The sequence below is a fragment of the Aspergillus multicolor genome, assembly GCF_047715735.1.
Source record: "Aspergillus multicolor strain CBS 133.54 unplaced genomic scaffold BDW74scaffold_17, whole genome shotgun sequence".
NCBI classification, from domain to species: Eukaryota; Fungi; Ascomycota; class Eurotiomycetes; order Eurotiales; family Aspergillaceae; genus Aspergillus; species Aspergillus multicolor.
The window spans coordinates 208,114-221,704 of NW_027395968.1; the positions used below are offsets into that span (position 1 = coordinate 208,114).

General features: G+C 54.1%; 6 protein-coding genes across 6 annotated transcripts; 3 read left to right on the plus strand and 3 right to left on the minus strand.

Annotated features, from left to right (window-relative positions):
- Positions 1 to 222: 222 nt before the first annotated feature.
- On the plus strand, positions 223 to 1,853 carry BDW74DRAFT_34085 (DUF92 domain-containing protein). Its single transcript, XM_073732556.1, has 4 exons — positions 223 to 474; positions 546 to 769; positions 827 to 1,193; positions 1,256 to 1,853. Exons 1-4 carry the CDS (start codon positions 289 to 291, stop codon positions 1,574 to 1,576), a joined length of 1,098 nt encoding a protein of 365 aa, XP_073582523.1. The 5' UTR covers positions 223 to 288; the 3' UTR covers positions 1,577 to 1,853.
- A 15-nt stretch (positions 1,854 to 1,868) lies between these two features.
- Positions 1,869 to 3,638, plus strand: BDW74DRAFT_155435 (uncharacterized protein). The gene is made up of 2 exons (XM_073724829.1): positions 1,869 to 2,701; positions 2,769 to 3,638. The coding sequence occupies exons 1-2, from the start codon at positions 2,543 to 2,545 to the stop codon at positions 3,459 to 3,461; spliced, it is 852 nt and encodes a 283-aa protein (XP_073582524.1). The 5' UTR covers positions 1,869 to 2,542; the 3' UTR covers positions 3,462 to 3,638.
- Positions 3,639 to 4,471: 833 nt separating this feature from the next.
- Positions 4,472 to 6,865, minus strand: BDW74DRAFT_179389 (uncharacterized protein; the record flags this gene model as incomplete). Its single annotated transcript, XM_073729459.1, has 1 exon — positions 4,472 to 6,865. One exon carries the CDS (start codon positions 6,863 to 6,865, stop codon positions 4,472 to 4,474), a length of 2,394 nt encoding a protein of 797 aa, XP_073582525.1.
- A 485-nt stretch (positions 6,866 to 7,350) lies between these two features.
- On the plus strand, positions 7,351 to 8,256 carry BDW74DRAFT_155437 (uncharacterized protein). Its single transcript, XM_073724830.1, has 3 exons — positions 7,351 to 7,463; positions 7,586 to 7,660; positions 7,762 to 8,256. Exons 1-3 carry the CDS (start codon positions 7,455 to 7,457, stop codon positions 7,912 to 7,914), a joined length of 237 nt encoding a protein of 78 aa, XP_073582526.1. The 5' UTR covers positions 7,351 to 7,454; the 3' UTR covers positions 7,915 to 8,256.
- Positions 8,257 to 8,288: 32 nt separating this feature from the next.
- On the minus strand, positions 8,289 to 10,277 carry BDW74DRAFT_185900 (MIP/aquaporin family protein; the record flags this gene model as incomplete). Its single annotated transcript, XM_073731144.1, has 3 exons — positions 8,289 to 9,953; positions 10,016 to 10,100; positions 10,242 to 10,277. 3 exons carry the CDS (start codon positions 10,275 to 10,277, stop codon positions 8,386 to 8,388), a joined length of 1,689 nt encoding a protein of 562 aa, XP_073582527.1. The 3' UTR covers positions 8,289 to 8,385.
- A 1,343-nt stretch (positions 10,278 to 11,620) lies between these two features.
- Positions 11,621 to 12,133, minus strand: BDW74DRAFT_179392 (putative antigenic thaumatin domain protein; the record flags this gene model as incomplete). Its single annotated transcript, XM_073729460.1, has 1 exon — positions 11,621 to 12,133. One exon carries the CDS (start codon positions 12,131 to 12,133, stop codon positions 11,621 to 11,623), a length of 513 nt encoding a protein of 170 aa, XP_073582528.1.
- Between the last annotated feature and the right edge of the window lie 1,458 nt (positions 12,134 to 13,591).

A 13,591-nucleotide genomic window follows, 5' to 3' on the forward strand; every position in this document is an offset into this window, starting at 1 on the left:
AGCCCAAGAAGACAGAGAAAGAAATACTCTTATAGAATAGCGGCCGTGTATCAAAAGAACTTAAAGAAGCAGTGTCACGCTGTCAACATAGATAAAGGCCGGGCGTGGGGAAGGGACGCCAGGGACTCGTGCTGATTGGTCCGCGCGTGGAGGTCCGGATAGCTTCAAGCTTCAGCTGCCCCACCACCTGTCACACCTCACCTCGTCATCTCTTCTTAAATCTCACCGGCCACCCAGGGCCATGTTCTCTTCTTTCTCACTCTTCTCATCACCTCAGTTTTCTTCGCAATGAAGCCCTACATCTCCATCCCGATTATCGCGGCCCTCGTCCATCGCGCGTACTCCCGCAAGTCGCTGACGACATTCGGCATCGTCGTCGCAGGCCTGACAGCTATCGCCCACGCCCTGAATCCCTGGTCGCTCCCGCTGTTCCTACTTCTCGTCTTCTACCTCGGCGGGACGAAAGCCACGAAGGTATATACCTCTCCCTTTTCTCCTTCTACCACCGCGAAATACCCGCAAACTAACTGTCCTCCGTTTCACAGGTGAAACATGACATCAAAGCGCAGCTCACCCTCTCCGCAACGGGCTCCCACGGCGGCGAAGGCGCCCGAACGCACATCCAGGTCCTCGCAAACTCCGTCGTCGCTACCGTCCTCGCTCTCGCGCACGCCTGGGTCTTAAGGGATAACAAGGGCGATGGGTCGGCGCCGGAATGTTTCTCCAGCGGGCGCCATGCGGCGGATCTGCTTGTTGTTGGAATCATCGCGTACGCCGTCCACCAAACCCTGCTCTCAGAAAAGAAAGCTGACATTTTGTTCCATAGTAACTACGCCGCCGTCGCCGCCGATACATTCTCCTCCGAGCTCGGGATCCTTTCGAAATCCAAGCCGCGCCTTATCATCTCGCCTACGCTTCGCGTCGTTCCGCCCGGTACGAACGGTGGTGTCACGGGGACGGGGATACTGGCCGGTGTGTTTGGTGCATTCACCGTCGCTCTCACGTCGGCGATTCTTCTCCCGTTTTGCGACTCGTTCGGGAGCACGGTGCAGGATCGCCTGGTTTTGATCGTTGCGACGACGGCCTGGGGGACGCTCGGGAGTATCTTGGATAGCGTGCTGGGCGGACTGCTCCAGGCTAGTGTTGTTGATAAGCGGAGCGGAAAGATCGTTGAGGGGGCTGGTGGGCAGAAGGTACGCGTCCACTCTTAGCTCATGATGAGACAGATGCACGACTAACAAGCTTCCCTTGCTAGGTCCTCATCCACCCATCATCAACGAAGCCCGGAAGCGCCGCAGAGACCCTCCAACCCGCCGCCGGCGCAACGGGCGCCCAACTCCGGAACGCAGAAGCCGCCGCCAACACCGCAGCGTTGAAGGGGACTAGAGTCACCAGGACTTCGACTGGGTCGGAGAAGGGCAAGAAAGAGCATCATGAGAGCCGACGCGTGGAAAGCGGACACGATATCTTGGATAACAACGCGGTTAATGTGTTGATGGCGGCTATTATGAGCGTCGGCGCGATGGGTGTCGCCAGCTACGCTTGGGATTTGTCAATCTGGGATGTGTTCGCCTGAAAATGAGCGCATATTTAGAGGACCTTTTGATGTCTACGCAGTAGGCGAATCTGAATCTAGTTTCTTGGTTTCCGTCTTTCGGGCCGATAGGTTTGGCTTAGCTGTAGACATCTGTTCTGCGTTTCTTGACATCGCCCAGGGTCTTCCACCATCGCCTATCCCAGCGTTCAGAACGTCCTATTTTAGGAGTGTCGCATCCTCATACCACCTCGTGGATCCAAATCCCCTTCCTCCCAATCCAGCTTTGGAAATACCCGCCACGTTCCCCCTGTCTTACTTTCACTACACATGGGCCTGACCTACCAACATCAGCCCGTCAGCCAATGTCTCAAGCTGCGCTTCTCAGGAAACCTTCCCCTTCCGCCAGGCAAATTGCTCTAAGACATCGCTCAGAGATGACGTTGCGCCCGTCAAACAGCGCCCATCAGGCTGGAAATGGAATGCTCTGGGCCCCCTGAGCATCGTCCTCCATCAATCTCTCCAGCGCTACGGTTTCCCAACCTTCTGGTTATCCAGCTCTTCTTTACCCAACTCTCAAGCTCTCAGCATTACTGAAGTTCAGCGCTTCCGCAGTCATTTATCCAGGACCATCGCAGCATTCTTCGGATAACCATGTCGTTCCTTATTTATCTTCTTGCCATCATCATGGCCACAACCTCGTCCGCCTATACCGAGCGCAAGGCAACAGTCCTTCCCTCCGCAGTCGACGCCATATCCTCCAACAACGCCCTTCCCCTGGAGTTCCTGCCTTCTCCCACGACTGCAAGTGGCGCCCGGCCCCATTCGAACGTCTACTACGGCCCTCAGACTCAACCCAAGTCCATCCATATCAGCTGCTCGATCAACAGAGACAGTGACAGAGATACAGCCCTTCAATCCGCAGAAGAACCCAAGCCTCAGCTCCAGCCCCAGAACTAGAACGAAGTCGAAACGCCACCTGGCCATCCGTCTGACCTTGAACGCTATATGATGTACATCCTGAGACTGATCAACGTCCTGATCGTTCTCCGTCCCCTTCGTGCCATTTGCAGATCCATCTTCTACTCCATGATCTTGCCCTCCTCCCACAGCCTTGTCCGCGACTCCATTATATACGACGATGACGATGGAGAGCCGCAAGTGCAGGTAAGCCCGCCCCTTCCTCTGTCACTATGAACTCGTGCTACATGCTAAATACAAGGTCGCCCCGCAGGAAGTTCTCGTCGCTATACCTACAGGCCCCCCTCCTTCCGCGGGCGAGGCAGAGACCGACGCCGACCCCGACACCCTATCCTCCGCAACCACCGAATTCCCATTAGACCGAGATCTCGATTTCTCCCTACCTAGCACGACCTCGACACTGTCGCTGCGAGGCGTGGAGACCTACATCCTAACCCTGCCCCCGGATTCATCCTTGTCCGCCTCCGCCTCCGCACGGACCTGGAAAACCAAATGCCGCTGCGTCCAAGTCGACGTCACCGAAGTGCTCGACAGAAGTCCCCGCCTCATCTCCGACGTGTTTAAAATGTCGCTGTGGAGCTCGGACTCGGACTTAGAGAGGGGTACACGGATGGCAGCGAACCGGGACCGGTATTTTGTCTGCGACGGGTCCCGGTGTCCCGTTCCAGCTGTACACTCGCGACAACGGCACCGAAAACGGGATTGGGAACAAAACCGAGCTCGTGAATGGAAACGGCACCGATTCCGGTGCAGAAGGACCGTCTTCCGTGAAACTGATAGAGGACCTCGCTCCGTGGCAGGTAGCCGTGCCTCTCCCGGCCTTCTTCTTGCTCATGGTGGTGATCTGGTGGGTGTGCAGGGTCGACAAGGGGGAGGATTTCTTTGCGGCTCCGAAGCGCCTTTGGGCTTGGGTGGCGTGTCGGCGAACCCCGCAGCCGGATATTGAGCTCTCTGCACAGTGGATGGGGACTGAGGGGCGGCTTGTTTGATGGCGTTGCTTGCTTGGTTGGATTTGATATGTGGATGTATGAATGTGAAGATATATCTAGGCGGACGGATTTCGCTGGTAGATTAGTTTAGACTGACTGATACGGTAGGGAATACATTGGGCCTTTCGTAGTTCCTTCGCGTTGTATGTATGTGGCAGTCATTCTGCGAAGAGATATCAGTTATCGTAGTAGCCTCATTCTAGCCTGCGCATGCATTGCAAGCGCCTTAAATCTGTCGATGCAGGAAGCCCTAAAGTAAGGCCTCCGTAGTAAAGTTCTTTACCTCGCTGCTAGCATAAAGACCAGAAATCCTGCACCAAGCACTGCCCTAGCTTGCAGGGCCACCGGGCTAGGACAGCTCAAACCTGTGACCTAGAAACAAGCTCATCAAACCCCCATAATGCATTCTAGAACTCCCCAAAAACCTTCTGAAGCCCCTTTCGTCAAGCAAGCCTCCTGTGCCTTCAATGAATTAATACATGTCGATTTGGAAACCGAAAAAATCATCGATGATATACCTGGGCTGGTCGGATCGATGTAAGACGGGCGGTGGAAATCTCAATCTTTCTCATGTATCTCTGTCGCAGAAAGAAAGAGATTCTTTTGAATCTATTTGGATCGTTCTTTTAAGGTAAGGATTTGTACGTAGATATATAGCAGCGTATGGGCCTAGGGCTGGTAAGGATCAACAGCCCTAACTTCATAACGCCGGCTTCGGGGCCCTGGCTGCCTAATTCCAGTACAGGACGAACAGAGGAGATTCAATGGATGCAGCACATATAAGGGGAGTATGTTTCGAGCGCTCTCTAAGCCCTAGTATTCTATACCCAGCCAGCGTATCCTATAGGTAGGTATGTTCTACCATCTTGCTTGACTTGCACCTCCTAGCAGTAGTCAAACAGAACCAATAATTCCATTTCCAAAATGGAACAAAAACATATAAACAACGCAATCTACCCATCTAATTCTATATAACATGAAAATACATCTCATAAACCGGCCAAAACACCCTCAACCCACCCACAAGAAGCCCCCATCCCAAAAGCGGGACGCCCACGGCACCACCAAGGACCTTGATCGAAAAGCGCACCCAGCTCTTAATGCTCTCACGATATATCTGATGCTGGATGTCCTCGACCATACTGTCGAGCAAGATCCTCGCGAGGCCGGATACCTCCTCTCCGTCTCCGTCTCCGTCTTCCTCTTCCTCTTCCTCTTCGTCTTCGTCTTCAGGGTCGCAGGCGTCAAGATCGATGTCCAGCGTGCCCATGTCGTAGTCCCGCGCAATCAACCTACAGAAGAGGACGAGCTGCTGCGCTCTGTCGAGGAGGACGGGGTCAGACGTGATCGCCTCGATTTCCTCATCAGTAGTTGCTGCCTTAACGCGGCCGGCAATAGCGGAAGAGAAGGCGTTCTTTTTGTCTTCGGCCTTCTGCTCGGCTTCCGCGCGCATTTGAGCTAGGTGCTTCCGTCTCCCGTGCGCCACGGCCATTTCTATGAGGCTCATGTTTGAACTCTCGTCGTCACTATCGCTGGCATCGGGATCTAGCCTTCTACGTTGCCTGTCCGGGGCGTCCGTGTCGCGAGATTCGTCGGAGTCGTAGTCGTAGTCGTAGTCAGCCGTGCCGTCAAGGCTAGTGTACGTATTCCGGCGTCGGTTGCGCTTCACATCAGGAGACGGATTCTCAGGCCGCTCGCCGGGTACTGTTGTATCTTTCGCAACTTCAGCTGGAGCGTCCTTCTCCATCTGCTCCTTCCGCGCCTGGGCCATAAGACCCCCCTTCTCGGCATCCAAGAGGTCCTGCATCCGTTCACGCTCCCACTCCAGGAATTCAAACGTGATTTTCTCACCAGGCGATGTCCCAGCCTTAAACTCATTCCAGTTTTTATCGCTGGGCAGGTACTCCCACTCCTGACGCGGAAAGATATTGGTCTTGCGGACGCGGGAGGCCATGAACTTCATGGAGGGCTCGCAGCGGAACGTGAATTTATCCTGCTGCAGGGAGAACGACGAGTACGAGTATTTGTCCAGCCAGGCCATATCCCAGTTCTCCTCCCAGTCCGAGACAGGTTCGCGGAGCAGCATGGTTTTGGAGTGAGGGTGCCAGAACACGTTGTGAAATTCGTTGTCGTCGGCAAGGTCGGCGTTGACGTCGGGGTCGATCCAGGCCGTTGGGCGCGTAGGTCCGTAGTTGATCTTTTGGTCGGGGATGGTCCAGGTTGTTGGGCGCGTACGGCTGTAGGTGAGTCTTTGGTCGGGGAGGTAGGGCTTGCGGTTGATTCTGTAGTTGTGGGTGTAGAAGAGGGAGGTCGAGGGTTCTAGGGCGGAGTTGAGGCGTTTGCGGGTTATTGTGCGGGAGATGGATTGGTTGGAGGTGATGCTCGTGACGGATTCAGTCTCCCAGGCTGAGGAGTTGTCGGGTTTGGATTCGTCTTGGTAGTAGACAAAGCCCTGTGAGTTAGTGGAGGGAGAGCGGGATTCGTACCTTTGCAGGCCCTTCTCTTCATTTTCCTCCTCTGGAGCAGGAGATTGTAGTTGATGAGGGTTAAAGGGCTCCTTATCGGATTTCTCAGCACTAGGACGTATCTTGACACTGCCTTCCTCCTCATCAACCCAGCCCCCGTCTTCATCGAACATTCCACCCTCAAGGTCACCCAGAGTTTCACCTCCAGGCGCCTCCGAGGACATTCTCGAAGAAGACCGACTAAGTTCCGGACTCTCATCAGAAGGAACAACCTCCTTTCCCTTCCCCTCCTCTTCATCCTCATTCTCAAGACCCTCCTTCGCCTCCAATCCCCACACCTGCGACTGCTCCTGCCATGCCCTAAGCGTCTCAACACACTCCATGAGCTCCTGACACCGATCAAGCCCCTCCTTATTTTCAAGCGCAATGGCAAGCTCCATCCCCTCTTTAATCTTCTCCTCCGCTGCATCCGGATTCCCCTCAAAGAGGACAGTCTCCGCCTCCCGCAGAATATTGATCATATTCATGGTCTCCATGTTCTTATGATACTGGTCAAGAAGCATCTCGATCGGGTCATCTTTGGCATCCTGCATCATCTTCTCGAGCACGGCGATGTGGGACGGGGGCAAGGGGTCCTTCAGCAGCTCCGAGTCCAGATAGGGATTTTTCCCGGGTTGGAGAAGGGGGTTGTTCGCGGGGTCTGTGTAGTCCGGCTTCTCTTCTGAGGAGCCTGGGCTTGGGGTGCGGGTTGTCTTCATCAAGGCCATGGGTGTTTGCACGATGTGCGTCTCTTCTTGGTCCCAGTCGTAGTGGTCCGAGGAGTCGCTGTCGGCGGTGGTGGTGCGCTTGGGGGCGCGGCGCCGGGTTATTTTGGTGGGGTTTGAGGTGGGAGACATCTTGGTGGGTGGTGTTTGTTAGTTCTGGTGATTAGTGAAGATTTGATGCTTGATGCTTGATGTGATGGGCGATCGAAGGGTTGATCAGGCTCTCTGCAGGTGGTCGAGTAGCTATGGACCTGAAACGCAAAGGAAAGGAGAGGATATTTAAGCGCAGGCACAAAGAGTCTCGAACAAAGCCATATCATCAAACTGGCTTTGATGCGACGAGCCCTTTATCCACTCCATTGTGGTAGCGACAAAAGCAGCATTGTCCCATTTAGCGGCCTCTTTAAGCCCAAGGGCTCACCTGCAGCATGACCAAGTCAACAATGCAGGCAGTGTAGATAGACACTAACTCCGGTCCAGACCGGCCAAAGTCCGTCCCATAGACCAATAAAAAGCGACTAGACAGAAAGCGGGATAGTCAGGCGCGGCCGCGGGGGCAAAAGCAAAGAAAGGCAAACAACCGGAACAAAAAAAAAAAAAAGATAAGCAGAAAAAAACCTCAACCCTCAATTTTCCCCGCATCTCTTCCTATCTTCAGCGAAACCTCAAGGTCCCCAGAATCATCACATTCTCCTCTCTTTAAACACTAATACAATTCATCATGGGTAACGTAAGTAATCTGCTATTGCTAGTCTAACTCTACCTACCCTACCTGGCACTTTCTCCACCTTGATCATGATCTACCGGATAAATCCACCGAGCCTTCACCTATCCAACTAACAAATCAACCAGGGAGCAAAAGCCGCCTCCAAGCGCGAGCGCAACGCAAAAGACACCAAGGGCGCCGGCAAATCCCAACTCAAAGTCGTACGTGCACCTTACCCCCCTACTAACACCCTCCTTTCTCCCATACGGCGTCCCGCGCCAATGGCGTAACAAGGTAAACATGGTGCTAACGCAGTGCGCAGAACGAAGCCGCAAAAGACATCCAGTGCGTCGTCTGCCGCGCGACGTTCCTGAAGACGACGCGGGGCCCGGCGCTCACAGAGCACGCGAGCAACAAGCACAGCAAGACGCTGCAGGATTGTTTCCCGGGGTATGTGGAGGCGCCGAAGAAATGATCTGGCATCCTTTCTATTCATCCTTTGGAAAATGAGGGGTGAAGATGATTAAGGGGATGAGCGGAGTGCTGGAGTTGCATGAGTGTTTTCAGTTCAGAAAGGGAGTGGGATACCTTTCGGGACTATCTGTAGCGAAACTACCTAGCGGAATCTAATTGTTTGCATCGTTCGTTTCTTGTTTGGGGGGTTGCATAGGCAGTGAGTACTGAGTAGCATGGCGAGGAGTCGATTGACAGGCTTTCGATCTTGGGTTTAAACGGTGCTAGGGGGAAAGAGGTAAGTCAGATATCGAGTTGGAGCCGGACTACGACAGGCAGTATGGGTCAGTATATTCATTCATTTCATGCATTAATATCATACAGTGGTAGCCATGTAAACGCTAACAGGACGCCTGATCCTGGCCATCAATAATATGCCGACGAGTCCTAGCAACTTCCGAAGTGAAGGGATAAGATGCCCAGCCCTAACAACCTAGCCAACGACCTTCTCCGCCTCCCGATCCCCCTTCTTCTGCCTCTTGAAACCCTGCTTAAACCTCCTCCCCCACTTCTCCTTGCTCCTGCGCATCGCCCTCTCAGTCCTCTCCCACGGATAGTTCACCGGGCTCTCACCACCAGTAAAGATCATAAAGTCATACAGGAAAGCGCCGATGAACGCACCACAGAAGCTTCCAGCCCATGGGCCGTAAAACCAGTACGGGTTGAGGAAGAGGTCGCTCCCGTACCCGAGTGCCAGCAATGCCAGGCGGGGGCCAAAGTCGCGAGATGGGTTGAGGGATGCGCCAGTTTGGTACGAGAAGGTGATGCTGAGTGTGTAGACCATCAGTCCGACGACGAGGGCATTCATACCGGCTCCTGGAGGAGCATTTTGGTCGTCACCGAGCGCGAGGACGGTTACGGTGAGGACGACGGTGCCAAGGAACTCGTTGAAGAAGGCGGTTTGCGGGTTGATCCAGGGGTTGCGCTGGGAGGTGATGAACGAGTTGATGATGTCTGTCGTGCTGTTTGTGCTGATGCTCAGATACTCGTTTATAGAGTCGCGGTAGAGGCCGTACACCGCCAGCGCAGCTACAAAAGCGCCGATGAACTGTGCCGCAAAGTACTCGGGCATCTTGCGTTTTGGAAAACCGCGGTAGAACCAGAGCATGCAGGTGATTGTCGGGTTGAGGTGGGCACCGGAGACACCACCAGAAATGTAGATTGCCATCATCGCCGCGAAGCCCCAGGCCCAGGCTGTGGTGTTTGGGTTTGTAGTTCCGGGAATCGTCACGCTAAGATCTGCGGCGAGGCCGACTGTGAGTTGTATGAAGACCGCGAGCGACTCAGCAAGGGCTTCGCGGTGGTGCGTGCGGATGACGCTCCAGACGGTGTGGTTATTGTGAACTTCATCTTCGACGAGATCTTGAATGAGCGGGTGCAGGTCGTCAGGGTAGGCGGCTTCATCGATGTCGAGTTGGTTGGGGATTAGATCTGGTGATGCGGGTTCCTCTGGGATGTGGATGTCCTGGAGGGGCTCATCACTTAGGTCATGGCCTGTCTCGTCCGACGAGTGCGAGTCGCGGCTGGAGTGGCCCTCACCTTCTGGGACGGCGGAGAGTTGTTCTGAGGAAAGCCGCTCGATTGGTACATTGGAGGGTCGTCTCATTGCACCCGAGGTTGTTCGTGATAGCCTCGATGTGCCGGCCTCGCCTGTAAGGATCTTGTTGACAAAGTTGTTCTCTCGCTGCATCCGCGCATCGTCCACCTCCGCCGCCATCTTCCGCGGGTCGGCCTTCTCAATCCGCCCAGCCTCCAGCTCATTCGGGTCAACATCAAGTCCTTGCTTCTGGGAGTTCTCCGCCGGTAATTTGGGTCGTTCGCTTGTGCGGTTCTGCAAAATCTCCTCCTTCGTCGGGACCATGCCGGGCCTCACGACACGGGGAAGCGGCTTCGCCAGACTCCATACGGGCTTCGTGTTCGTAGGCTGCTCATACTCCGGGTTGAGATCGCTGTATCCGGGATGCACAAACGGTTCATGAGCCGTCCGGAGCTGCGACGTATCTTCCGGCCCGGCAAAGGTGAAGTTACCGCCAGTGCGTTGTGCAAGGGTCGTTCGAGACGACAGGCTAGGGACGCGGCCGCTGCGGCTGTGCCGGGATAGTCCTGTGTTGCGATGGCGAAGACCAGATCCTCGAGATCCTTCAGTCGCTAGACCTGATGCCCGTCGACCACCGGCGCTGCGTGTTGGTGATGGACGTGCTTGCGTTCGCTCTTCATCTCGGACTCTGGTTGCTTCGGACTGTGTCTGTCAATTGCCGCTCCTTACTCCGTTATATGAGATATTCATACCTGAGCCCTCGGCCTAGAAGGCTGTCTATCCGCCATAGTTGTGTTCATTAATTGTGACTCAGGCGAAAGCTTGGTGGAGCTGAGCCATGGACGGAGTCAGGGGCAGGTACACAGTAAATAATGAGCAAGCGACAACGGAGACATCACATAATCAGACAATAATCCGCGGAGTACAGTCAGGTACTTCCAAGCTGTTTCTGCAGCCGCTGATTCAATGTTACGCAATGTCTCCATTGTGATCGCGGTGGATGTGATGGGGAGTGGAGTTGGCTGTGTATTCTTTTCCTCTTCGGGAGATCCGGCTGTTCATCGATCGATGACATCAGGTCGAGCAACAGAAAGCTCCTATACCTCCCTCAAACCTTTTAAACTGCTTCGGATGTCAAGTAATTGAAGCATTTTGAGCGATAAAATGAATTCATCATTGTAGAGGTCTTAAGAAGATGCCAATGTCCAGGAACAAGCACCGATCAGCCAGCGCCAAGCCTTCGAGTGAGCACCGTAGCCGAGGCTAAATGCCGTCGCTGCTTTTACCTACCCCGCCAACGTGGAGCCGGCGACGTTGCTATGATGTACTTCTACTCCAACCTCCAAACAACTATCCGGATGTGATTATGCACAAGTTTCTTATGCTTCCTGATCCAATGCATTATCATGGCCGACCTGATAGATTGAGTTGCTGATTTGTTTCGACTCGGCTTCTGAGACTCCAGTAATAGCCTTGTGCGCACTCCTGCGCAACGGCTGGCTGAGCTTTGACCCCGCGTTCGTCAGAAATGACGACGATAGAGAAGGGGGTGTTTCATCGCTTTTGAGTCAGCGCTTAAACGAGATTCGTTCAGAAGCTGGATCAAGACTGCAAGGTACAACAATAATAATAATAATAATAATAGGGCAAGCAGCGACTCAGGATAGAACCAACGCCAAATGATCCCCTGTTCCGAGGGAAATGCCGTTCGATGGCAAATTCCAGCTGGGTTGACTAATCGCAGCGACAGAGATTTTCACTTCGAGGCGCAACTAGGGCAAGCACAAGAGGCAAGAAGGTTTTTTTCTACTGTAGTCTACGTCAATTTAGTCGAGCTTAGGGTCGTCTACGAAGTCTACGATGGTGCTTTGATGTTTCATAAACAGTTTTATTCATTTCCAGTCTATCCAAATGTCCAACCCGAGGTATCTTGTATATATATTCATATGCGCCATGTTCCGTTCCCATGTATAGCGTGAGCGCTTACTAGAGCGCATCCGTCATGAGTCGTAAGATCGCCTGCCTGGGCGAGGGCCAGCCTAATGCTGGTTGTGGGTGTCCAAGATAACGTCGGGAAGTAGGAAAGAGCGACTTGACGTTGCGAGGAATGTGTTTTTGTCTGGTCTGCCGCTTACGCTGTACCCAGGTTGAGCGTGTAAGCAGCGCTGGTCGAGCAGGCGCGGGTGTTGTGGTCGTCAGGGAACTGGTAGGACTCGGAGCAGTTGGCGTCGCCGGGGGCGCAGCTGACGGTGTCACAAGAGCTGTCATCAATGGTGACGTCGAAGCCCGCGGTGATGAGGGGCGAGTTCGCGTTCAGGTTGATGCTGGACATGTCCCAAAAGAGGATGTCACCGGCCTGGGTGTACTCGTACTGCAGAACGTCGGAACCGTCCTCGGAGCAGCCGACCTTGATGGAGATGCCGCCGCCGGTGGGGTTGGTCTGCCAGGTCTCCTGGTAGGCCTTGCCGGCGGGCAGAGTCACCATGGGCGACGAGCTGGCCGAGACGGACCAGAGGTAGAGGTCCTGGGACAGGTTGTTGACGATGGTAACACCGCCGCTGATGCTGCGGGGAACGGCATTGACGGGGAGGGCCGAGGCAGTAGCCAAGGTAGCGGCGACGCTGAGGATCTTGCTGAAGAGCATTTTAGAAGAGTGGTTGTTGGAGGTGTAGTTGGTTGTGTGTGGAACGAGATTGATCCAAGTGGTTGAAGGATTGACAAAGTCTGATCTACAGACAAAAGAGTGTGATAGTCAAAGGACTGTGGGAGGTTCAACCTCTATTCTTCAAGGAATGAATGCGTTGTGATGCAAAAAGAAAAGAGAGAATGGGCGAGGTAGGACAGCCTATTTATCTCCGCCATCTGAGGGACATGGATCTCGCGGAAACCTCGGACGCTGGTCAAGATTTTCCAGCTGGCCGACGCCCGGTGGATCAAAGAGTGAGGCATCAGATTCATTGTCGCTGGATCTCTGATGGACTTGGTGAGCGCCACGTTCGTAGTGCCGATTTCAGGCACACAATCATATTTTCCAGCGGCCAATAAGAGACTGCGCTGGTGGGTAAGTGACTTTGGTACCTGGCTCCCGTGGCCAATCACAATACAATTGATTCCAGCGACTGGGTCCACGTTGTTTGAGCCCTGAAACCGTTGGCTGGCGCTTCTTTCACCCGACGCTAAAAGAAATCTCGCAAGGCCGCGAGTCCACTCTCGTCGGTGGTCGTTCTAGATCGCTGGGCATGGCTGAGCAGACGATGTGTCATTGTGTGTTCTTTCTGCGTCTTGTGCGGAGGTTCAAGAAAGAGACGTCTCGCGACCGTGGTAGTCGGACTTGGATAGATGCCGCGGAGAACCGGTCGCCAAAAACCAAAAGTAAGCACCCAAGATGAAAACAGTTCTCCTGCCCATGGATGGTGAGAACTCGAGGGCCAGAAATCGCGGTGTGCTCGGCAGTTTTCTGTGGTGGATCCAGCAACGGGCGAGACCGACTCAGCGTTCGTGGCCACCCGAACGACCGGTTCGAACAACCACTCCCGACATGTTCCTGACAGCACCCATGTAAATCGCGGGAGGTTCTCTCCATGTTAATTCGTCATTGGCGTACCGGGCTGCAAGCAAGCCGTGGGCGTTGTCTCCGAATAGAAATGTTCTTGGTAAGGTATCCCGGCCGTGGTTGCATTCCTTTGTCGACCATGGTGATAAAGTCCGCCACCCGCTATTTCCAGAGTACAACCCCACGAGAGTCTGGGTGGCTCGGTAGTCGAGAGGTTCGTCATGCCGTGCAAACTGGTGGAACATGCGCGCGAAATGGGAATTTCCTCGAGATGAGTCGGGCTCGTAGAGCTCGCTCTGGACCCTGGTGGATGTGATGTGGATTGCTCTAATTCGCGGTCGCCTCGTATAGCTGGGAGAAAAGTTTGCATCATCCTGGACCGTGCTCGGACTTATTTGGTAAGTTAATTCGTACCTGAGATGAGCCAAGCTGCGATCACAGGTACCTGCAGGAAAGACAACATCGCGAAAGCTTGGAGATGACGGTTGAGATTGGATTGAGGTGTGTGTTGGCAAGAAGAACCCGAGTCACATGCCGTCGACGGCCATG